Raw genomic sequence first — 26,640 nt, forward strand, 5'->3', positions numbered from 1 at the left:
TAACAATAAACGAAAATAAAATTTTCTTGTCCATTTAGCAACATTATGTTTTACTCATTCTAATTTTCGTATTTATAATTCTTTTCCTATGAAATTTACCACAAATACACATTTCCCGATTATACACATAGTATCAGTATTAAAAGTACTCTGCAAAATCATTATCAAATTATATTCTTAGAAGAAGACAGTTATCGATATGCCACAGTCATTTCGGACATGAGTGTACATGTATATGTGTATGTGGAGAAATTTCGCAAAGTAAACCAATTATTTATATCAAACATCCCCTATGAAATAGCCGCGTAACGCAAAGAGAGAAATAGATTCTGGAAAGTTCACACTTAAAATTTCATTGTTTTTCCAGGTTTTATAAGCTTTTCACAAAATTGCAAGACTCTTCACGAGTAAGCTGAATTCCGTGATCTCGCCCCCACCAACGATGAAGTTTTCTATTGGACTCCTCATTATAGACTACTGCCAGAAATCTTAAGTTTCCATTGGAGCAAGCTTGGGCGACGCTCGGGCAAGGAATTTGGTGCCTTTTCTCCCAGCCAACTTTTCAGAAACCAGCAGCGGAGGAGAGCGCGAGTGTTGATGCTAAAGACGTGCTTTTAACAGACCAAAGCCACAAAAATACATTTGACTGACGCCAAGGGTGTTAAAGGAATGTCTTGAATCGAAATGACACGAATTTCTAACTCCAGCTTCATTTCCTGATAAGAACGCAGAGATGTTCTGCGGTATGACGAAGCCTTGTTCATATGGACCTTCATCTGGTAGTCGTCTGCCTCGTACAATTGTATAATGTCGATCCGTAAAATAGGCGTTGTAATGAATTTCTGGAAGTGTCTTGTATTCACTTTCATGATTTTATCAACCTTGCGTGTCAGCAACTTCTCCGCATATTTGAATACACAACACTAATAAACTGACGCAGAAAACTTTCCCGGCAGTGGTGAAAAAGCTGTAGCAGTCTCTTAGCATCACTGTCACGGCAGGGTGGATTGATTTAAATCATTTGATTTTTTTAAAAATAAAAATAGTTGATTTAAATTCCGAAATAATTGAAGTTAAAATAAGTAAAATTTAGTTTCTGTTCTGTTATTTCGATTATGGAATATAATAATCATAATACAATGATACGCAAATGTATGTACAGCACAGTATGAAAACTAGTGTTATGCAGAGGATGATTAGGGAAAATCCCATTTTGAACGGTAACGGGGGAATCTTGCTTTCTCTTTCCGTAACAGTTTTTAAATCGTTAACTATTCCAACGGGGAAATCACCATCGACATTTAAGACAAAAATTCTTTTGCGTATGTGTTGGCTTGTTTCCAGATCATAGGGGCGCATTTAGAGGGGTTCGATTCCCTCTCCGAAACTTATTTTTTTATGTTATAACTAGGCGAAATTCACGTATTTTATATGTATTTCGTGCCACAAGCTAGTTCCCATTGATTAAGAAACATTGTTTGATTGAAATAGGTTAACGATTGGGGATTAATTAGGAATTCAAACCCAATACTTTCACTTAGGCCTAAATGGCATAATTAACATTTAATAATAATTTCTGTTTTTTTTCTTCAGTTCGCGACTTTTATTATACGAGGAGAAAGATTTGATTTAAATCAAAAAAATATATTATAAAAAAATCAACAAAAATTATTTAAAAAAAAAAAAAAACATTTTTTCCATCCTTTGTCACGGTATATCTGCACCAGATGTGACAACCAACAATGAGATGAATGTATCCTTCATCCATTGTGACGACTGTCTGCCATTTGGACTCTGCCAGTGCTTATTATGTAGTCTCCTGCGGTTCATTTCTCGTTCTGTAATTTGGCGCGGGAACAGTTGGTGTTGCGGGCCTTACGGAAGCACCTCAGCAGGAATTGCTCAAGAATGGTTGTATCCACAAATCGCTGTCTCATTGTACTTTGTATCTGAACTATCCTGGCATGCCAATCGGCGGATCCCCTACAGCACAGCGGTTAGTTTCCTTCGTGGTGATTTTCCTGGGTAATCTGTTTTCGTTACAGTTTTCTTGTTTGGTAACACGCGTCAATAGTTTGCGCTGCAGTCAATCCAGGTGTGAACCCAACACATTTCACTATCTGCATATATGAGCTTGAAAAAGGGTAATATACTTTTTCCACTGACGGTTTAGTCTAGGCATCATTTGACGACACTAACCCATCTACAACTTGCTTAAGGCATAGCAGAATGACGGATCATAGCGTCATTTCCCAGATGGGACTCGTTCCTAATTCGGTCCGATATAAATCGAACAACCTTTAGCACGAAGCAGAATCTATTGCTTAAAGTGAAATCACTACTAATCGGGTTTTCTCTGAGCAAGTATAAACTCTAGATCACGCGTGTTTCTACTGGACCACAGAAGAGCTTTCCAAAAATAGCGAAGCACGTTTCGGTGGGAAAATCGTAAGCCAGAACTAAGTAAGATCTCACTTTTATATAATTATGTTGTATTCATGTTTAACCGAATGTTTATATACTTGGTTCAGGGTTTGATTCTTAGTTAAGAAGAAAAAATGAGTTTAACCTAGCTCATCTTAGGTTGCTCGCATTAACAACTGAATGAAAGGCACGCTGATAAAAGGCCTTTATAATTACTTCCGCATCTTACACAATTATTTATTATCACCTTATTAAATACCCATTCTTTAAATAATATAGCAAACCAGAAATAAGCTAAAATATTCATTTTGTTGCCAAGGAGCTTCATAAATCGATAGATCTCACGACTAAGTCGATATAGTGGTAGCATTAACACAAGCAATCTGATTACTTATTTATCTTCCTCGTGTCCTCGTCAAGATTGAACCAGTTATCAGTTTGACTTTCATGTTATAGCTTAATGCTTAAAAGTAGACTAAATAAATTCAACGCGTGCACATCCATAAAACTGTCATTAAACGTATTAAATTCCTGTCATCTTCTATTCCTTCTGTCGATACCTACATCAAAATTTGCTTGTTTTATTTGTGTAGTGTGGCTTTTAGTGCAGCTCTCTGAGGTGAGATAGTGAGAGAAGCATTTTCACTCAATCATTATTCTTACTTGATAATGATTATCTTAATTTTGTCAGCTTTCGGCTTTCTTCTGGAGCCTTATTCACGGAGAATAACATTAGGAGAAAAAATAAAAACGTCAAGGATATAAAAAGGACGGGACTCACCATGGTTCTTCTATTTCATCCTTGGTTCCAAATGATTGTCCAATATTGTAGACTTAAAGTTGTATTTGGAACAAAGAATGAAATTGAAAAACTTGTTTTGAAGAATTATTCTTGTAAATAAAAAAACTGGTTAAGAACAGGGAGACAAATTAAAAAGCTCATAGTATTAACAAAACAACAACATTAAAATGAGCTGGCAGTCTTCCTTGCGTGAACCAAAAACAGAACTTGAACCCACTATTTAACAGTGTACTGCATATACAATTTGACGTGTGACGGGCAGTTATTGGCAAGGTACTTTTTGTACTGCTCTAGCCTGGTGAGTTCATTCTTGTTTATTTCCACGAGGTCTTTTATACCTCTCCTACTTTTATCTTCCGTGAACAAGGCTCCAGGAAAGATCAGAAAGCTTGAGATATTTTCAGGAATCAGAATTTCAAGTAAGTATACTGAGTGTTAAAATTCCTCAGCGTGTTAACACATTGAAGTTATCACACATTAAACAAAAATGTCAGTTTCAAATGTAGACAACATAAATCTTTTCTAAACACTGATCTTTTGAGAATTATTAGAATATCATCTTGTTTCGAAGAAATTAGATTGACGTATTTATCACATACCTCCAGATTAGAAAATAACAGAAAATCAATGGAAAGGTACTTTACCAAAAATTAAACTAAATGTTATTTCATTAATCATGTTACAATAGTTGATACTTTTCCATATATTTTATAAAAAATCTGTCAATTAAATGACAAACACTTTGTGAAGTGACAAGTTGGTGCAACGATTTCGTAAAATACATATGAAAGCAAGCAATTAAAAGATTATTTACACTACTTTACAGAGAAATTACTAAAAGACAAAACATATATAAATGGTTGAATTGTTAAGGAAGTTACTACTGAACATAAAATTAAAATACCAAGTCAACATACTTTACTTACGAATAAACTATGACATTAGCACAAATCTGATTTTCATTTCCTTTGCAATCATAATTAAAAAATATTAATTTATTTCAAACAGTTTATCAATTCAGGGAACTTCTGAAACACATTCAATCCACTTATCTATCCTTTTTCTTTAAATATAAGAATAAAGGCATATTCGTAACTGGTTCACAGCCAATACACCTTTCTATGTTACTCTTCTTCCCGAGAAAATAATTATTTCCTACATGAAAACTGTACAAAAACTTAACAATTTTTCTAAAGGATGGAGCTATTTACAAGGAATAATGATAATGTAGTAAAGTTGAGATTACAAAATAAGAGAAAAGCAACAAAGCATATGTTACTTTCCCGAAGATTTCAAGGTGAAATTATGATGGAAATGCTTCATCGGTTTGCCTTAGACAATGGTCTTCTAAATAGCAATACATGAGGCTCTGAAAGAAAAAATAAATAGATAAATACATAAGATTGAATCGATACGATGATTATTACACTATAATGAAACTTATCTATGTTAACCATCAAAGGTTGCATTGAAAATGGCCAACTTACATAAAACAAGGTATTTTCAAGGAAAAGCAATTATAGATTACAACATGCATAATTTTAATGCAATAATAATAATTATCTAAATACTGGTTTATATCTTATAGGTAATGCGTAGTAAAAATTATTTCTGTAATATAAAACACTGCGAATAATATGGTTAATGTATGTGCCTTTGGCGCAGATTCGGGTTTGATTCTCAGTAGGACCTCATGTGGTTCGGATTCGACGTTAAGCTGTAGGTCTAAGTCTCATATCCTCGGTGCTGAAAAGGAATGTTAAACTTCACGCACTAAACGTTTATTCAGTTTGCCATTGCACACATTGGTTTAATAAATTATAATTTCAACATACTAATTGCCTACAAATCACTAAGCATATTCTGCATTCTTTCCGTCATTCGAGCTGATAATAGGTGCAGATAAGATTGCCAGTTCCAGGAATCCATGCCGTCTCACTCTTCTAAGCAGCGAAATACCTAATGCTCCCCTTAGTCCTATATTTACAAACTGATATACAACGCCAATGGTATTAAGCACTAAGCTGTAGAAAGAGGGCATTTTTTTTTCGGGGTTCTTTTACAATTTGCAACATGAATCCAACCCTCATTTGTTAATTTTCTGTCGGTGTGTCTAGAAATCTATGAAACCAAAGGGCACCAATAGCTCAGCAAATCTGTTTGGACTAGACTATACGAATTGAATATGAATGATGCCGATCTATTCATACACACTCCGATAAAATACATAAGAAGCAAAGAACAATATTAAATTTAGTAGTTTTGGACATTTACTGTCAATGGCCAAGTTTTCCCCCTTCCTTCTATTGGTTTATTGATTGTCAGAAGCATAACCGTAAGATACGTTCTGAAAAGATTTCAAAGAAACTATTTACTCATACATTTGAATGTGTATGGTTTCCAACGTTCTTTATATGGCGCTCCCTTTGTAAACAATGCTTAACTCCTCCCCCCTTCATCCAATTCTCGCTTGTTAATCATATGTGCTTTTTGACTCCATCTACCATTTCAAATGCAGCATTGAACTTTTTAAAAACTAATAACCACATTATCACCAATTTACATTTATTAAGTTTTTAATTACGTAGAAATTTAATATACATATACTAAAAAGTAATATCGCATGTGATGGAATCATGAGAAAACTGCTCAACTGTTTAAAATAAAATTTCGATATAATTATCAACTACCTCGAACTGGCTTACTATCATGCTACTATGATTCAAATCGGCCCGGTAGCCAGCCAAAAAATTTAGGGAGGGGGGGGGGCGATCCAACCATACTGTAGTTCAGCACCATATTATAGTTCATTTGCAAGCCTACCGTGAAAATTTTAAGTGGGACCGGTAAAAATTTACGGGGGCGCAACTCTAGACCCCCCTTGGATACGGGCCTGATTCAAATCCATATTCTAAGGGAGAACGGGGTCAATTTATACAGGATTCCTACAGGTTTCGTCAAATTTCCGACTTTCCGTAATTCCTCATATGAATTCAAACTCTACGTGAAATTCTTGCGAAATCGGCCACTTCTTCGTTCACCAATTCAACAATTATTATTTAACTGTAAGGTATGATTGTGATAATAATAATAATTATTTTAAGTGCTATGAACAGATCATAGGCAAAAATACAGCACTATGTTAAAACATTATATAATCATTTTAAACAGACCAGAAAAAGAGTATAGTATAGAATGACTATTAGAGAAGGTTAAGGCCTTTGTCAAAAGGTTAATATATTAAAATTATAAGGTTCAAACTGATATATACAAAAAAAAAAAAAAAAAAAAATTAAAATAACAGTCAATTTCATAATATACTATTAAAAGAACTATGCAAATTAAAGTCTCATTTAACTACCATTTAAAAGAATGAAACAACCTTACTTAAAATTGCACATCCGACATGCAAAAATCTTGGTCACTTATTGTCATACGTATTTTAACATATGACAATAAGTGGCATTTAAGAAAAGACTGGTTCTTTGAATAAAAGATTATAATATAAAAATACACTGAAAATAAACAATAATAATAAAATAAAGATAAGTAGCTAGAACCCTTGTCATAAAGATAAAACACTAATTTTTGTGAGAAATGCTCTGATATTTTTTCTAACATGTGCTCATTTTAAACTGTAAGACATTGCCATCCTTCTTAGTATTTCACGTTTTGAGTTTAACAACCATAGTCGATCGATTCCTAACACTATACATCGGTACTCTTATTCCTATAATTTCTAAGCAATATTTGCTACTATATCTGTTATCCAACACCATTTGAATAAATAACTTTCCTTTATCAATAACTTTCCTCCTTTCCGATAGGGCTTGAAGTCCCCAAAATGTTAACCAATATCCATATTCATGTGCATAATAATCCTTTTTCATTTTATAACATAATAGCCTTATAAAACATTTCTGTACAGCTTCGATTTTGTTGACAAGTGTGTTGGATAGACTGTTCCAGACAACTAAACCCAATTCCAATTTAGATCTAACAAGTGTCTTATATAGGTACACATAAGAACTACCATTTATAAAATCAGGCCATTGATAAAATATAAAAGCTATTGTTTTTCTTGTTGATCGTACTGTCATTTATGTGATTACTTAATTTTAATTGTCTGTCATACAAAATACGGAGATCTTTAATTTGTTCAACTTTGTCTATTGTTACTCCATTAATTTTACATTTGCTAACAAAATGTTTGAGTTTTATTAGTGAATGTCATATGTTTAGTTTTCTCAGAGTCGATCATTAATTATTTTCACACCAATGATTTACCATATCTTAATCTTTTTGAAGCAGATAATTATCATACCCGTTATTGACAACTCTAAAAAGCTTTATATTATCTGCGTAAAATAGCATTTTTGAATATTTGACTTTTCCTGGTAATCATTGATCTATCTATTAAAATGCTATAATACCAATTAAGAGCGACCGAACTCCAACCTATAACTTTAGCTTTCAAAGCTTTAATTTACGGTTATTTGTGATTTCACGTTTATAACAAAGACTAATATTTTTAAAAAGGTGTACTTTAAATAAATTGCTTAAAGAGAGATTTTTCACAAAATTTAACCTTCTAAATTATTGTTCAAAGCCTTTGCATTTTAATAAGCCTCCTCCAAAATAAATGCAAATGAATTATGCTGCCATCTCTGGAGCTTTTTAAACTATACATTTGTGGACGTTTATATGTTTGTGGCAAATCCTTTCGACAGTGAGATCTCGGAAACTACAGGCTCTAGAGAAATGACGTTTTCACTGATCGATTGCAAATTTTGCGTAGATTGTCCAATTCTAACTCAATATTTAAAAAAAAGGCTATTATTTATTTATTGCATTTTTACGGGTACACTGGAAGTGTTGAAATTTAAAAAAATAAATAAAAATAAAGCATCATACCCTACCTATTATACATTCCAACCCCATATAATTGTATATAGGGGCTGCATATCTCTCTGGTGTTTGTTTCATGGCCAAATTATAATGAAAAACGAAGGATAACCATTTCTCCATCTAAGTTGAATATCTATTGTTTGAAGTATTTTGCCCAATGAACACCATATATCACTGGCATTATAATTGATTGTATGTGTAATGTATTAGCTTATTTTAAAATGTATAAAACGATAATCATGCCTGTTGTTCTGTATGGTTGCGAAATATGGTTTCTTACTCGGAACGAAGAACATAGATTGAAAGTATTTGAGAACAAGATCCTGAGACGATTATTCGGACCCAAGATAAACGGGAATAGGGAATGGCGGAATCTTCATAACGAGGAACTACATAATTTATACATTTTATCCAACATTGTTAGGGTCACAAATCTAGGAGGCTCAGGTGAACAGGTCATGTAGCCAAGAAGAACGAATGAACGCTTTCAAAATCTTAACTCGAAGACCAGCCGGAAAAGAACCATTAGGAAGACCTAGGTGCAGAGGGAGGACAATATTAAGATAAATTTCGCAGAAATAGAAATAAAAAGTAGAAACTGGATCCAATTGGCTAAGGATACAAGTTAGTGGAGAGCTTTTGTGAACGCGGCATTGATGGAGAGCTTTTGTGAACGCGGCATTGAACCTCCGGGTTCCATAGGCCATAGAGTTACTTAGTTTATGTATTTGCTTATTGCATACTACATGCAAGAAGAAAGAAAACACAGATCATACATGAATTAAAAACTGCAACCGGAAGTAGGCTCAAATCTTGCAAACGGTACGAGATATTGAAAAAGTAATCGAAAAAAAATCTCCACTTTACGGTATCTCTTTCCGATTTTTACCAAGACTTCTTTCATTTGTGTCTGCAAAGAGACATGTACAGATGTGAGGAATAACAAGGAGATTCACGCTCATATGTGAATGACGTGCTATGTAAAGAGCGCAGGTTCAGCTAGTAAATAGAGAAAAAAGAAATGGCCCCAGGGGGAGATCCTTGAGGTATTCCCTTCCCTATTTGACCTTAACTAGATGTTACATTCCGTATCTTTACTTTAAAAGTTCTATTAGATAAATAACTTTCAAACCAACTACAGGGTGGCCACTCATTTGGAATTTCAAAATTCCCTGACTTTTCCAGAAATTTTACCGGTTTTCCAGAAAATTTCTAGAGATATCTAAAATTGGTATATCATTGTTTTTCAAAGCTTAAACAGAAGCTACAAGTGAAATGCAATGTGGACTAGAGGATCATTATTAAAAAAAGAATCACAAAAAACACTAGCGAAGATAAATAGTATAATTTTAATCACTTACTTGCCTAATTTTCAATTCTCCTGTGTGTTTCCACTCCACTGTAACCAACTGCTGCACAGAACGAGAAGAGGAATGTCTATCTCGATCGCTTTCCAACCTTAAGCTTAATACTAGTCACAAAAGTACACACACTTACAGTCCACTACTAAAACACAAATTACTGGAACGAACACTACTTTACTGAAATGTTATAAAACCTCAAATAACAGATTTGCAGTTCACTAAAATCAAACTGAAGTTAAGACCACATCGACTTAAATATTTTAAGACCTCAAACCAATAATCTCATCATCAATTGCAGACAGTTTCTCCTTGACATCATTCAACAACTACATTTTCTTCCCCTCGAGTTCAATAACTTTATCCTTAATGGCATTTCTCTTCTTCTGTTTCTTCTCTTCCTCTTCTTGATTCCTCAAAGACTCAACATATACTCCATGAGCATTGCGGGCAGCATGGACAACCCTCTTTGTAATTGGAAACTTATCAATACCACCCACGGCTGAAATTTTATCATGTACCTGCCTGAGTGCAATTAGACTCAACTCGCTTTGATTTTCAATTAAACATTCTTTGTTAATTAAAAACCCCCTCTCCACACTAGCATTTCCATGAGATAAAATGAGGAGAAATTTCACAAAATCAGTCATATGTATTTAGCATGCGCCTAAATGCAGCATCTTCATCCAATGGTCATCTAATCTCTTACTTTTCCTGTCATAATTCCTCATTGCTTCCAATACAAGAGGATTTTTAGCAAAAACTTTGAATTCACCTTGGATTTCATCAGCTAATGTTCCTGAAATCCAATTTTTGGATACTACAATTTCTAGGCAATTGGACAATCTCTTTGCAGCTACAGTGTCATCCATAACAAACACACTTGGGTCCAGGAAAGAAATTGCTCTTGTCAGGTTGAATTTTAGAGGTGACCTGTCCATTATTTTCAGTATGAATTTCTGACATCCTGCGCGAGTCTTGTCGAAATTCAAGAGTCTGTCTATCCGATACGGTATTGGTTTTTCGTATAGCATCCTTTGATGTGTACCCAATGTTTACAAACTTGGATGGCTTTAAGTTTTCGCTATTATTGAAATCAATCTTAACCAATGGCCGGCCTTCCAAAACACTATCTTTCACAAAACGACCTGCAACAGACAATACTATGGCCTGGAGCGAGTTGTAAAGAAAGGAGCTAATGGAGCTTCTCCCTGAAATTCACGCAGGAAAGGTTCAACAGTTTTTGCTAATGTTGTGAAAAAGCCAAGTTTTGCACCAAGCAGGTTATCATTTATGAAATGTCTTACAGTATCAAAGCTTTTGCACTGTGGTACTTTCTTCTCATCAACAGACCACTGTACGTATTTCTTTACGTTCGGTAATATTTCCATCGCCCGGCAAGCAACGTCTGCATTTTCTGTCCATCTAATGCTGCAAATTTTTTTTCGGAAACACAGAAGACCCTGTGCACCTTATGTAATCTGCACGACGAGCTGGAACGTCTTTGAATAAATTATAAGACGCCCTTAGGAATTTTTCTAATTTCCAACCTGCTGCTTGCATGGCAGCTTTAAAAGCACAATTCATAGTATGCAGCCCACAACTTCCAATATCAAGAAGAATTGGATCCACAGTTTTTGATTCCACATAGAAATACACGCATTAACCAAAATTCCACACATTTTGTGGAATTCGACACACATTCGGAACTCTTCCGGCAGAAATACTCAACTATCGTTCAGCCTTTATATTAAGCACGTGACTACCAAAACGGGATGCAGGGGCGCAACCCCGAGCGAATTCTGGAAATCAAGCAGCCATCGAACTAAACAAGTGTGTTAATTACAAAATGGTCCCGATTTCGCTCCAGCTCAATTCATGGGCAGCACTAAATGACAAAAGAATATGAAGAAAGTATGCGCAGCCCAAACCAGCAGAGCTAGATAAACGAAACCTGGAACGAAGGAGAAATCTGGGGGCGAAGCCCCCAGCGACCAAAGCTATTTTGTATATAAATAAACCGGCTAAATGGCTAGGAATACAGCAGAACGTAAATTTTCCCCCGAGTAAAAATTCCATGTTTTTCATCAAAATTCCCTGACTTTTCCAGAATTAAAAAATTCCCTGACTTTTCCCGGTTTTCCAGGTTGTCCAGGTGAGTGGCCACCCTGAACTAATATATGATAGTGATAGGCCAATGTTTGATAACTTATTTAGTAGTAATTTGTGATCAATTGAATCAAAAGCCTTTGACATATCGATGTATATATAACATTATCTGTAAATTACTTTTTAGTGCAAAGTATGTAAAGTCAGTAAAATGGGTAAGATTTCTTGCAATTGATCTACCATTATAGAAACCATCTTGCGTATAATAATAATAATAATAATAATAATAATAATAATAATAATAATAATAATAATAATAATAATAATAACACTGCAATAGACAATATTTAGAGGAGTGTATTTTCTGACTTGTTTTCGAGAAGTGCTGGACATGAAATCAAAAATAATACACAAAAAATACAAGTAATGTAATCTTTAAAGTGCACATACACCAACACTGTTCATGATTTCAAATGTCACTATACAATGTCAATAAAATTATAACGATCTTTGACAACATAATTGGCCACCAAGCTCTACATACCGCCGCCATACTCTATTTACCTCATTACTTTTGGACCTCATACCCTTTCAAGATATGCCCTTTAATTAAAGTAGTGATTGAAACCTAGCTCGAGGTAGATACTAACAACGGATGTGCAGAAAATGAACCGCAAAACCGCACGTAAACGTACTTAGATCATAAATCGCTCATCCCAAAAATAGTGATATGAGTTATTTCCATGAAAACCACAGCTGCTATTTGCTAGCACCATTCGACGGTGGCGTGTTGTACCTGCACGAACAACACATACTCTAGTTATGTGAATAATATAGATACACTTGGAGTGTAAAGAGTATACATCGGTATAAGGCGAATTATTCTATGAATGTTGTCAACCTGTTACAGGAAAAGTTGCAACGTGCTGAATACGGAAAGATAATCTGAGCCGAGGATATGGAAAACGAAATGAAATGAAATTTTGAGGTTTACGTCCCACGGTTATGCCGGTTAGGCTAAAGGAGACGGTGATAATGAGTAATGAATGAAATGGTGGAATGAAGAAAGTGGGAGGAAACGGGAGAACCCCGAGAAAACCCACGCACACGGTGTTGCCGAGGATAGGAGTTCGCGAATATTATATAGCATAATAATTCACAAATATAAAGGTAACAAAGAAAGTTCTGTCGCTTTTTCACCCAACACCTTTGAACGTCAATATGTCATCTAAGACGTACCTGGAAGATCAAAAATAGTCCTCCATTAGCATCGACGACCTTCTGGAAGGACATGGATTCCATCGCGGAAGAACATGGTGGACTATGAAGCGAAGGCTTTATTTAGTGTATTTTGCACCTCTACTAGGGATTTGAACTGGCATCCTCTAAGGTGATTGTCCAAGGATTGTAACAGATAATCGGATGGCGCAATGTCCGGGGAGTATGGTGGGTGCAATTGTGTTTCCCATCCAAGACGTAGAATAGTGTCCCGGATCATCCTAGCCACGTGGGGCATAGCGTTGTCCTGTAACAGGAGGACCCCTTTGCGATTCAGAAGTGCTGGCTCCCGAGTTTTGAGTTTTTCTTGAACACGGCTCAACTGCTAATAGTACACAGTTGAATTGATGCTTTGACCAACTGGTAGCAGTTCCCGATGCACGATGCCGCGAGCAGTCCACCAAACACACAGAAGGACGTTATCCTGGTGCAGTGCTGGTTTCGGCTGTTTTGGACCGGTTCATGGGATGCTAACCAATGGTAATGGCACCGTGAAGCTTCATACAGGACCCACTTCTTATCACATGTCAACACCCTGTCCAGAAATAGCTCCTTCCTCAGACGACACAGCAAAGAAACACAGGTATCTGCTCGCGTTGCCTTATGACCCGGAGTCAAATCATGTGGGAACCATCGACCCAACTTGTAGTTCTTCCAATTTGATGGAGGCGTTGCCGAATGGTTTCTTCACTCACAATGAATTGTAGTCCCAGTTCTTCACATGTCTGGCCATAGTTCGCCTCAACTGCTGCCTGAAGATCTTAATTTTGTACATGTGTTGGTCTTCCGGCACATGGTGCGTCTCCGAGTGTTTCGTCACCGTCCTTAAACTTGTTAAACCACCGCTGCACTGGTCGTGTAGTCACGACACCCTCACCAAGGCCTGGCATATCTTCCGCCCCACTGTAGCGGCGTTGGACCCGTTTGAACTTTTACAGCATAAACGCCCTCATGACACTCTGCGGAGGTCCCATGTTCACTCTGTCCTTATGCACATTCACGGTGTAACTGAACTGAAACAACCATGCAGTATGTTGGGTATACCCGTACAACTGGCCATCGCCTTATCTCCATTCACATTCAACTATCGGTGTGAGGGCCAATTCAACACAGACCTCCACAAAGAGCGATAGAACTTTTTTTGGTTACCTTTATATAATAAAGATGACGCAGAAATGCATGAAGATTCGCTGAATAGGTATAGTAATTTTGAAGGACAGGCAGAGCTCATACCTGCAATTAGCCCGTCCAGCAGTACAAGACTCATCTCCAGAGCAACAGAAACCTTTAAATGAAAGTAAGTACGAACATCTCCACCCAAACTGTCGAGGGTCAGTATATACAAAGCATCGAAGATATCATACTGGAGAACATTTATGAAGAGCATTATAGTTGTGGCTTCACCTACTATAGCAAACTCATGATGCGCTGTAAGTGCATTCACAGTAAATCAAATTGCAAAGAAATATTAGATTACATGAGTAGCAAAGAGGGATCCAACTCACTTCATGGGAAACAAGCTGTCACTATTAAAAAACGATACAAGAATATCACATTGTGATAGGGTAAGAACGTATAGATTTGCTGTTCGCTATTAGCATCTGCCAATGTGGGCACTAGATGCATCTAAAGAGGTTGGCCTAGACAATTTCTCAACCTCGATTTCTTTTATCAGCAAATTTAAGGCTGAACATGACATTTCTTCCAGGCATATTAACTACGTTTTTCACACTTAAGGACATCAAGATTATAGTATTCATCAGGAAGCACAAAGATTTGTGGAGGAAGTAAACAGATATGAACAGGAGGGAGTGTGGACGAAGAAAATGTTTGAAACAGTGACCGAAGCCAATCTAATTAGCAGAGCCCGGATATTGTTGACAAGTCAACTTTTTTTCTGTTACGCATAGGATAAGACAAGTTCAAAGAAAACGTTATTCATCAACTCTAGTTTCTAAAAATATATTTTTTAGGGTCAACATTTGGTCACATTTTGCCGTTTTGAAGTTTCAGGTCATTTTTTAAATATTTTAAGATAACTTTTAGGTCACTAATGGTCTTCTTATTCGTTTTCTTCTACATAAGGAAATCTTAAAATGAACACTGTTTATGGATTTGAAAAACACGAAGCTAAATGATCTCTTTTCCTGCTTCCTGACTATTGGGGTGGAAAAACTACATTCCTAACAAACTAAAGAACATTAAGCTGTAGCTGGTTGATGAGGGGTGGGGGTTGTTAGGTAGTCGAAGAAGATGGTTTTGGGTTGTTGACCACAAAGAATGTGATCACGTAAATAAAGAAAAATAGATTACAGAAGGTCGGTCTGTATTTATGGAAATGAAATGGAACGTCCGCCAGGGCGCTAGAATCGCACAGACAGTAAGCACAGCAGAGCAATCAGAAACCAGTTGTGTGGAGAATTTGGTAGCAGGAAGTGAAGTGCTCTGTCTAAAATGCCTCCAAAAGTGACCCCATTCTGGGAGGGATACATAACCGCTCTTTCCGACATCGGATACAGCTACAGCGCAATTGCGAAACAGTTCGTTCAAGGGTTTCACCCTTTCCAAGAAGGGTACTGCCAATGTACTGAAACGCAACAAAAATGCACAGCCAGAGGAGGGGAGTGTGTGGGCAGTGGCGCGAAAACAACACTCCCGTCCCAAACGTACAATGGATGTGGTTCGACAAGTGCAGAAGTTGGTGACCCAGGAGAATCCGCCGCCACAAAGAGACATTGCCAGGAGTGTTAGAAGATCCAAATCAACTTCGCAGAGGATATCAGCCAGGATTTACGCCTGCAAGTGAAGCATAAGCCACGTGTTCACACACACGAGCAGACAAACACATCCGGGAACACAGAGCCCATTGCAAAAGGCTCTATGAACAGTATTTAGCGGGTGACAAATGGAAATATGTGGACACGTTAGACGAGGCCTGGATCTATTTGCCAAACTCCAAGTGGGTTCGAGCCATTTACTATCATCCCAAGGATGCCAAGGACCATGCCAATTGGGTCCGCACATGCCGCGAAATTTTTTCCCGTGGCTTCATGGTGGTTGCAGGTTTTTTTTTTTTTTTTTTTTTTTTTTTTTTTTTTTTTTTTTTTTTTGCCATAAAGGAAAACTTTTTCTGCATAGAGTTGCACGAAATGTGAAAATTAACGCAGGATACTATCAACAACACGTTCTGGAGCCATTATACCGGCAGCATATTCCGTCGTTGTATAGTGCTGAGGTATCGAAAGCCTTCATTCATCAAGACAAAGCAGCCAGCCACACGCCTCGAACAACTGTAGCACACATGGTCCGCAAAGCGCGTGAAACTGGAATCCTTGCAATCCCATATTTAGACATCCTTGTAAATTCTCCCAACGCTGCACCAATGGACTTTTGTGCTTTCGGGTGTTTGAAGCGAGCGATTTCCTTATGTCGCCCACATAAATTGACTGGCTTGTGGAAAGTGCAATAAGTGGTCCAAACTTGATCAAACTTCTCTGAATAGAGGCCTACTCCCATGGAAACTTCGGCGTCGGGCTATAGTTTATAGTTACGGTCGTCATATCGAGCACAACCGCTGGTGGAAATACCGCTTTACGCCCTATCGTAAAAGACACAAAAAAGAAATGTGGACCATCCTTCTGTAGGAGGCGTACAAAGATTATAAACAAGGGTTTTATCTATTCTTCTCTTGTATAGAGTCTACACTTGCGAACTTTTATTCTTTAAGTGTGCTTCCTAGTTTCAATTCGGGGGTGAATTGATGGTTTCAGTACGTACAATGCCGAGGCCTAAACCATTTACAGCTTTTCATTTCAGACAGATTGTTTCTGAATTTGGTGAGGGTGTTTTTAATACTGACGGTGCACTATTGTTTTGCAAGGTATGTGAAGTAAAAGTGGCAGCAGAGAAAAGATGCACTGTGCAAAAGCATATAAACCGCGAGAAACATTTACACGCAGTTGAAAACAAACATAAAAAGAAATGTTCGCAGTTGTTACTTGTGCAGAGTGCTTCGAATAGTAAAGACAAATCCTAAGAGTTTTCAATAGAATTGTGTGAGGTCTTTGTCTTCAAACATTCCTCTTTGGAAACTTAACAATGTGAAATTGCGGGATTTCCTGGAATGTCATACAGTCACTCCAGATGAATCGACTCTTAGGAAAAATTACATACCAAAGTGTTACGAGCACACAATAAGAAAAATAAGAGAACTACTTTGAAATCAGAAAAATTTCGTTTCTATTCACGTGATTAGTGATGTGGAGGAACACTATATAGCCAATGTTATTGTTGGGGCAATGAAAGCCGAAGAACCAAGCAAAATATTTTTGCTAAGTAGTGAAGTATTGGAATCTGTATACCATGTAGACTTTTCGATAAATCGATGTCTCTACTTTATCCTGAAGGTGTCCAACGTGTCCATGTTGTCCTTTTTGTAACAGATGCTGCTCTGCATATAATTGAGGATGCTAATTCAATAAAATAGTTTTATCCAAAAAATATTCATGTGAGTGCTTAGCTTATGGTTTACACCGAGTGGCAGAAGTACGAACATTTTTTTCTTAAAATAGATTCCTTGGCTTCGAATGTCAAAAAGATATTTGTGAAGGCTCCATCCCTCAGATGTACATTCAAATCTGCCGCGCCAAACATTCCTTTGCCGCTACGACCTGTTGTTACAAGTTGGGGAACCTGGATCGACGCTTGTGTGTATTATTGCGATAATTTTGATGTAGTAAAACGTGTTAACTCATTTGAACTACAAGATGTAAAGGCAATCCAGTATGCTCAGGATCTGTTTTCCGATAGTGAAGTAGTGTGTCAATTGGCATACTTAAAATCGAATTTCGGTTTCCTGCCTATATCCATCATGAGTCTTCAGGGGAAAAGGAATCCTTACTTGTAGTTCAAGAAACAAAAGTGGCGTTGCAAAAAGTGTCAGCTGATGTTGGCAACAATGTTCTGTGTAAATTGAAACGTGTGCTAAAAAGAAACAACAGATACAATATTTGTGCGCAATTTCAAGTGTACTGCAAGGTGAAATGTTATTCTCCAAAGTTCAAGATTTGTCCCCAATGACATAGTTCATTTCAAGTATGCTCCCATAGCTTCTGTTGACATTGAAAGGAGTTTTCCTAAATATAAGTGTGTGCTAGCGGACAACAGGCGCTCATTCACGCAAGAGAACTTGCGCATGTTTACAGTTATCTACTGGAAAGCTGAACAAGGTATGAGTTAAATTTTGTGACGATTACAAAGTTCCTGAGTTAGTTTGCTGCGCCATAGCTTATAAAATGTTTATATGTTGCTTAACTAGATATAACTCTATATATCTATAATGCAAGTATGAAATGCTTAGCTATTTACTAAATTTGTCAAAGTTTAGTTTTATTTTATTTATTTATTTTTAAAACCAAAGACAAATCATCAATGGGCTGCAACTAACCGAAACAATTTTTTTGAAAATGAGTAAGAAATGGTAATTAAAATTCAATAGATATTCAAAAAATATCAATGTTTAACGGAATAAACGATTTAAAAAACCCAAGTTTTAAGGTCAATTTTTGTGAATTTTAGGGTCATTATACAGGAATTTTAGTGTCATTTTAAGGTCACCTTTTAGAAAATTTTAGGTCAACAAGATCCGGGCTTTGCTAATTAGAAATATCTTCGACAACTCATATCACAATGCAATCCATTGTTCCAGGGTCGCTGAAATGAACAGCGAAGCTCCCAATGCCGTTTAAGTTCTAAGTCTATTCATATCAGCAGAGGGAGGAGAAACATGAAAGATAAAATCTCAAAAATGAATGAGATTTGTGTCAAATTCATAGATTGCGGGTCGGGAAAACATTTAATCCGTTTGAAATGCCTTTCGGAAGAGGTAGTTCCCTCTGCAAGCTGAAAAAAAATGAAATGAAATCTTTAAGTTTTACGTCCTACGGTTATGTCGGTTAGGCTAAAGGAGATGGTGTGATGATAGATGAGTGAAATGGTGGAATGAAGAAAGTGGGAGAACTTCGAGAAAACCCACGAGCACGGTGTTTGTCCACCACAAAGTCCCTGCAAGCTGAATTTTTAAATCATATCGACATGATTAAAAGGTGTATTCTGTAGGGACAAAGTGGTTCAATATTTATGACAGAAGCAGAGAATCTTCTGTATTTTTATCATTACACTTTCATTGAAATAAATATTCTTAGGGAGAAGGGGATATAAATATGCCCCATAAACCTATTGTCCCCATGCGAAGAAAGGGCACTTCAGCAAGTTTGTCAACAAAATTTATGTAATAGCAACACGAGCTGCACATACATGAAACCAAAACGAACATGTATTCGATCCGAAGATAAAGAATAACTACCGCAAACCGTTAACACCACGGATATAAACAGAAGGCTGATGTCTCCACATATAATGCCATTCTTAGTTTGCATCCATACGTGAATCTAATCCAAGAGATACTGTTATTTCAGCTTAATCCTCATGTAACAATAAAACAGTGAAAATATTTATCACGGAATGGTATCAATACGAGTAAGTGAATCAGTGAACACAGCTAGAGAAATCCCGCAAATTCCATCACTGATTATCGTAACCAGTCCTTACTGAAATATTTATCATTAACCTGCAATTAATACTTATCAGTATAAAGAGCAACTTACCGGGATCATGATTCATGTAATGAACCCATCCTTGACTTTGCTGCACTCCCAAATTCCGCCACTCTGTCTCTGACATCAGATGAGTCTTAGGGACTAATTTTGCCATCTCTTTTGGTAGGACAACATGCCTAAACGAAAATATCATAAGAAATGAAATTTTAAAGGTAATCTCAGGATCACCCACACAGTAAAATAACTTTATATATTTTACAATTGGTCAACGCATTCGGAAGTTATGAACGTAAGGCTATTAAGTACATAAATGTTTGATGGTTATCGTATATACATATATACCAAAGATACCTGTAGTATATTATATGACATTGAAAATTTTTAAATATGCAGTTGAACTAAGATCATCTTGGTTAACTATACATACATCTAGGTACCAGTAAACTGACTCACTCATCAGACCTTAAAACCGTTGCGCGTAGGTACTTGAAATTTTGAATAAATGTTGTTTCTGAGCCCTAGATTTGTTGGTAAGACAGGGTTTTACACGAGGAAAGAAGGCAGAATTTTTTTTTCGCTGCGTATCAGATCTCCAAAACAGCTTAGAGTTGAAACTTGAAATTGTATGCACTCCTGCGACATAATTGCGCGCGTGAATTCTTTCGCAACAACGCATGTGAAGCATCCAAAACACACTACGCTGTCTGCTGTTCGGAATATTCAGCTTCTGTTTTGTTACTTAAGGCAAAGATGTTATCTGATGTTATTTTCAGATCAAAATAGTACCGTCGCAAATTCAAAGAAATTTGTTAAAGCCATAGAGAAAACACACGCTTTTTAACCAAACAATTGTGAAAATCCAGGAAGGCTGTTAAGGAGCTCCTTAGCTACAATACAACTGAAAGGTAAATCTACAGCAGTTTCAATAGCTGTGCATCTTGTTTTTGATAGAATTCAATACTTTTAAACCTAATCCGAATCCTATTGGATGATTTTATTTTTAAATTCATTTCCTTCCTTGTTTCTTAAGAAATCGCGGTTTAGAAAGTCGCTGACTGATATAGTTCAATCATCAATTGATATCACAAATTCCAAAGAAACGAATAATCTATTTTTGTTTGCTTTTTTCAAACGATACGCAAATACTACTGAACTGTTATTAAAATTGGTTAATTTATTTATTCTCCTTCACAATTAAGTATTTAGAAGTCATCCGTGAGTGATACACCTTTCTCTCGTTCTTTTTTAGGTTTAAATTCCATAGTCACTGGTGCTGCCCTAGTTCAGTTCAAATCAGTATTTCGTGAACTTTGTGCCACTACTCCCTGGTACTCCATGACAAGTTCCATGGACACTGTGAATTATTTAATGATGTAATTGCAAATGTATAATTATTCTCGACACCAAGTATTTGTGAATTCTAACTACTGTTCACTATTTTTTGTAAATTTATACCAACCCAAGCCGTACCCTACACTAGGTTGACATATTTTCTGACTTGCACACAGAAGCAAACCCTTAGCGTATTGGCCAAGGACGCCGATGGAATCTTGATATACTGATTAGGGGTCTCGCAGAAATATCTAAAATACTAACAACGAACTACTTGATTTCGAGGTCACGATCAAAGAAAATACCTTGCAGCCCTTGATACGTCATCTTTTGTAAAAGCTGGTGCCAAATATCGAATAGTTGCATCTGTAGATGATCTACAGGTTCTGAAAGATTGTAAAATGGATAGGTAAGCCCGTTTGTAGAAACCTGCACGGGCCGACTTTTTCGGCTCGAGCCCAGCCCGATATATTTTTTTTTAAATTCTTGTCCCAAGCCCGGACCGGGCCAGATACATTTTAAAAGTTTTTGGCCCGATAATTCTTTTTGAAAATTTAGCTCGAGCCCCAATCTTTCTCAAAATTTAGTATTAAACTTGACCTAACACTCAGAGAAACATTTTCTAAACTGGTTCACAACTTGACGCTTGCCTCCCGAATGGTACCATTGCCTCCTAGAACTTTGCCTGTCATCGAGAGAACAAAAACTCCTCCATTTTCTGTAACAAAAATCTAACTTAATTGATTTTTAGCATAAAGTGAATATGGCAATATTGTTTAGCGACAAGCAAAACTTTCCAACCCATTCTTGTCATATTTTGGGTTCAGTGAAGGTCAAGGTCAGAGCTCAATTTACCGCACAATGCCTGCAATCCTCTATAGTGAAAGTGGAGCCGCTAAGCAACACAAACTTAAATAGCTATTGCATTTGTAACATTTTTCACGGGCACACTTCTTCAACGCTTGGCTTTATTCCAATTACCGTTTAACGAGTCAATAACTATTAAAGAATTGCAATTAATCGGCCCGACCTGAAGAGAAATCAGTGTCGGCCCGCCCCAAAGAAATAACAAAGTCGACCCGCTCAAGCCCGACCTGTGCAGGTCTCTACCGTCTCGTGGGTGGACCAAGTAAGGTAAACGCCCTAGTGTATGGGCATCGCGCCATAGGAAGATAAATTTGAGTTTTTTCAAAGATCTGTTATTTTTAAAACCTCACTAAATGCCTTCTAAAACAGAGAAAAAATTTAAAAAAGAACCAGTACTCAAATAACCGAAAGAATAGTAAGAGGAACGTTCATAATTTCTGACTATAACAAGGCATCAATTAGTTACGATCCCATAATCGTTATAGGGTGGAAGTACCGGTTATGGCCAGTTTTTTTTTTTTTTTTTTTTTTTTTTTTTTTTTTTTTTTTTTTTTTTGTGCGCGTGGCAAACGATATTGCCATTATTTATGATTTCAAAGTGTATACTTCTAATTTGAACTCTTGTGAACACATTTTTCGTATTAAATCGTTACCTACTGTCTTAAAAAATTTAAAAATAAAGCATTTTTTTTAAAAATACACATTTCACCACTTTTGGTTATTCTGTTTCTGCTTACGACCATTCACACTAAACATAAAAAATCAACTTCCAAATTAAGGTTTATTAAGTAAAAAGACATAAAAGATCATTAACTTATACATGAAATTAGCTTAGGTATAGTGCTCTTGCCTACCTATGTCCGAATGCTAAAGCTACAGATACCTCCATCTTACTTATATTCTAGTTAAATAGCGCAGAGTAGTACAGAGATATAGAGTCTAACCGAAACGAAACTAACCTATCCTACCCTACTTTAAGCTAAGCTAACCTAAGCATTCACCAGCTGTATTTACTCTGCGGCACAAGGGCCACAATTTCTTTTACGACCAGCAAGCTGGCGAAACAGACAACCAAAACATAAAAATATGCTTAAAGGAGTTAAGTGCCACCAACCAGATTCAGGAATATCGAACCTAACTAAAATTAAACTAAACTAACCCAACCTAACCTACCTTATCCTAAGCTAACATGCTGGATCTACTCTGCGGCACAGGGGGCACCTGACAATTATGGGGAACACCCCTCCCTATCTCCCCCCACAAAAAGTGCGTCAACTAGCTACATTGGTATTTTTCTTTAACTCCGTACAACCATCTAATGTTGTGAACTTACCACAGCAAACTTATAGAACTATTTTCGCAACATCTCGTTAAAATCATGCCAACTACAGATATAGACCCCAATATCCTTCGTCAGGGACTTTTTGGAGATAATAACGTGGACTTAGTTTCCCCGAGGTTAACTGCTGTATCGCCGGACCAATTTCAGGATATTTACAGGTGAATTGGAGAATTTATCTTAGTTTGTGAGGAAGGGTGAGTGGAAGTCAGGTGAAAGTAATAGTTGAAGGCAAGATGGTCGTGGTGGTTGTAGGCTGTTTTTGATGTACGCGGTACTGTCTCTGCAAGCGGAAGGGACTATCTGTCGGAGAGGAACACTTGTTATGATTTAGTGGAGGGAAATGCAGTGTAAAAATGTCAAGGTCGTGACGTATCGTAATTGAGTTTTATAGAATTATCCAAAAATAACGAGCGTGTAACCTACTGGATTTCTGCAGTGTACATAACCCTTATTTTATATTTAGGTCTACAACTGGTGCGTTACTAGTATAAAACCGTAACAAGTGCTATTGAAACTCGCATCATTGTCAAAACCCATTGTCTCCACTACCCTCGCTTACGAGCGTACACACCGTCCCTGAAGCAACTACTCTATTTGGATGCAATCTCGAACTATCGCGCAAACCGACCAGCTTTGCCCTATCCTGGCTTGGTTAAATAGAATTAGGGTAATAGTTAAGAACAGCTACTTCTCATCTCCCGTGCACGAGGATACATCTTACTGTTGCACTACCTAAACACCCTAAGTACAAGGGCAAGAACTCAGTCTATTACCTACTTTTTAACATCCTAGATAGTCAATGAATAATTCCTGAAAGTATGGCGTTTCTCGTCCTTCCCTAAATGGGAAGTACGGCTCCTTAACTATAACCAGAATTAGTTTTAGTGGCCACCTAGCACAGGTTGGCTTATCTATTACATTGTAGTTTTAATGCTATACATCCGGACGCCGTAATAGTAAATTTGGCATTTATTCCGAAGTTGGACGTCCGCTTTCGCCGCGTTTTTTCGCTGTTATCTCCTTTCCACATTTTCTGCAATTTATTATTAGGTTCATTAATCCGTGCTCTTCACAAACTTTTAAAAGATTTTGCTCATTATCAACGTATTGCTTCACAAATGTTAAAACTGTTAGTTCATTGTTCTTGTACAATCGCCATGTTGATAACATAAATGCTCGTTACTTTCCCACAATACAACTGTTCGGTTACTTTGCGCCAAGTAGTTTCTCCGCTCGCCGTATAGTCCCATGTTTATAACCGCTTATATACAACAAATAAACAGATTTTTCGAGACCCTTTTATATTTTCAAGCACACAAACGATCAAATTATCCATATCTTTCCTGTAAATTTTGCTGGAAACGGACGCCCAACTTTGGAACTTAACCCGTAAATTTCTATTTCAAATTGTAAAAGTTTACACGCTTCTATTTTGAAGATTGTTGCCTTGTACTCAATGTAGCCTAATGCAACAAAACCTAAAACTTTTGGGGGACCAGGTTTTTAACCAACTATTTTTGCGATATTCTATTCAGATTCGGTTAGCTTAGGTTAATAACATTTAATTCCGACAATATTGCCGAGCGAGCGTTAGTGTGAAGGCGGCTCAGAGCCCCACAAGGTACGTTGTTTTCTGTCTTCGTTAGTGTTGGCCACCCACTACTAAACATTTACCTAATCTAAGTAAACGTAGTACATTCTGGAACCAGTTTTGGATATAGTATACGTAAGACCGTCTGAGTTCCAGAAGAAGCTGGACGCTCATACTTTTAGGGATTATTCATTGAGTATCTACGAACTTAGAAAGGGGGTAACAAACCCACTTTCATTTACTTATCCACTGATACGAAAATAAAAAAGAACGTACCTATTTGCCCTTGTACTTTATATGCCATAGCGCATTACATTATATGCAACAAGGATTTTGGTCTGCATCATGATATAAATTTAAAAATATTTAACATTTTTCGAATCGAAATCAACAAAATTTATTCTAGAAAGTAAAAATAGAATGTTAAGCACATATAATGAAGACAACGCAGTGATTTAATTTGGTAACGTATAAATATATAATATGAAGTATCCTCGCGCACGGAAGACAGGGGGTTATCATGTATACTATTACCCCAGTTTTTTCTTCTTTTTTCGATTTTAGTTTGGTTTGCCGATACACCACAAATGCCTTTTTCCCAGTTAAAAAAAAAAAAGGCTGTAATGAAGTCTATTTACCTAAAATTTGTTGAGAAATGGGTATAGTTTCGTATAGAGAATCCTATTGTCTATTGTTACGATGAAAAATTACTCTCGCTCCGAGCACAATGATAAACATTAAAACTGAATATGAATACAGAAGCGCATAACCAGTCTAACTTACAAGACAAAACATGTAAGAGCTCCTCCGTGGCTAAGCGGTTAGCGTACGCGCCTTTGGCGTGGGAGACCCGGGTTCGATTCCCGGCGGGAGCTCATGTGGTTCGGATTCCACGTTAATCAGTAGGTCCACGTCTCATATAGCCTCGCTGCTGAAAGGGACGCTAAACTAAAAATCAACTCAACTCAAAACATGTCAATTTGCTTAAAGGGGGAAGGCGAACGCAGTTAAAAGAAACGAATCACGGGAAATGAAATTAATTCAACAGTATTGAGATTTACTGGCGCATATATACAAGCACTAAGTAGTGAAATCATGATCATGACTACCCTATAAATTATAAATCTAAATTCACTGACAATGCACATCCATTAGGCGTAAGTTAATATGGCAATCATTAGATTAAGAAACGCTTCTTTCACAATTGTCATGTATGCATCAGATTATCTCATAAAAACACTTTTTTAACCTATTTATGTAGCTTATACTTATTTCTTAGTACGAATTTGTAAAGGCAAAACTGTACCAATAATGTTAAGATTAAAATGATTAGCTGTCAGAAAACTTAAATACCATCGTGCATACACACTAGCGTATTTACATACCTATACTCAAATTTGTCGTCATAATATTTATCTGAGTAATATATGTTTTTTGCTGACATTTCGAACTTTCGTATTAGTGTTTATTTTCCACTTAAAATACAATTTACTTAATTATATTAACTATTAGACCTACACACGCCGTACACACTATCACTTCTTTCAAAATCTCCTCGTTGCAAGTTTCTAGGCAGTTGATTGGTTGATTTGCTAACAGCAATTTACTACGATCACAGATGGTTCTGGAATTATCAATATGTGCAGAACTTAAACCAACATTACACTATCGAGCTTTACTATTTAACCAGATATTGCGCAATATGTGTACATAAGTACTAAATTTTGATATGATAATCATAATTGTCCTTTCTTTCTTTGCTCTATTAAATAAATTTCTCACTTCCTTAGGCAATAAGTTTTGTTTATTATTATTATTATTATTATTATTATTATTATTATTATTATTATTAGTAGTAGTAGTAGTAGTAGTAGTAGTAGTAGTAGTAGTAGTAGTAGTAGTAGTAGTAGTAGTAGTAGTAGTAGTAGTAGGCTGATGAATTCAGTAAAAGTAGGCTAAATGATTTCCTACTTGTAAAAGTAGTCCATTCCGTAAAAGCTTTCGCAAAA

At 36.5% G+C, this 26,640-nt stretch overlaps 1 protein-coding gene across 1 annotated transcript; it reads right to left on the bottom strand.

The window, feature by feature from the left end:
* Positions 1-3,914: 3,914 nt before the first annotated feature.
* On the bottom strand, positions 3,915-26,245 carry Cks30A (Cyclin-dependent kinase subunit 30A). The gene is made up of 3 exons (XM_081747081.1): positions 26,017-26,245; positions 19,548-19,675; positions 3,915-4,595 (listed from the first exon to the last, which is right to left on the bottom strand). Exons 1-3 carry the CDS (start codon positions 26,073-26,075, stop codon positions 4,546-4,548), a joined length of 237 nt encoding a protein of 78 aa, XP_081603207.1. The 5' UTR covers positions 26,076-26,245; the 3' UTR covers positions 3,915-4,545.
* Positions 26,246-26,640: the final 395 nt, after the last annotated feature.

The sequence above is a fragment of the Thermobia domestica genome, chromosome 2, assembly GCF_964235325.1.
Source record: "Thermobia domestica chromosome 2, izTheDome1.hap1.1, whole genome shotgun sequence".
Taxonomy (NCBI): domain Eukaryota; kingdom Metazoa; phylum Arthropoda; class Insecta; order Zygentoma; family Lepismatidae; genus Thermobia; species Thermobia domestica.

Bases quoted from the DNA above. Each gene is read 5' to 3' on its own strand.
- Cks30A (XM_081747081.1), bottom strand. From the start codon at position 26,075: ATGTCAGCAAAAAACATATATTACTCAGATAAATATTATGACGACAAA. The intron at 19,676-26,016 runs GTATGTAAATAC...ATTTTCGTTTAG, and splicing joins GACGACAAATTTGAGTATAG to GCATGTTGTCCTACCAAAAG. The intron at 4,596-19,547 runs GTAAGTTGCTCT...TTTTTCTTTCAG, and splicing joins TTACATGAATCATGATCCCG to AGCCTCATGTATTGCTATTT.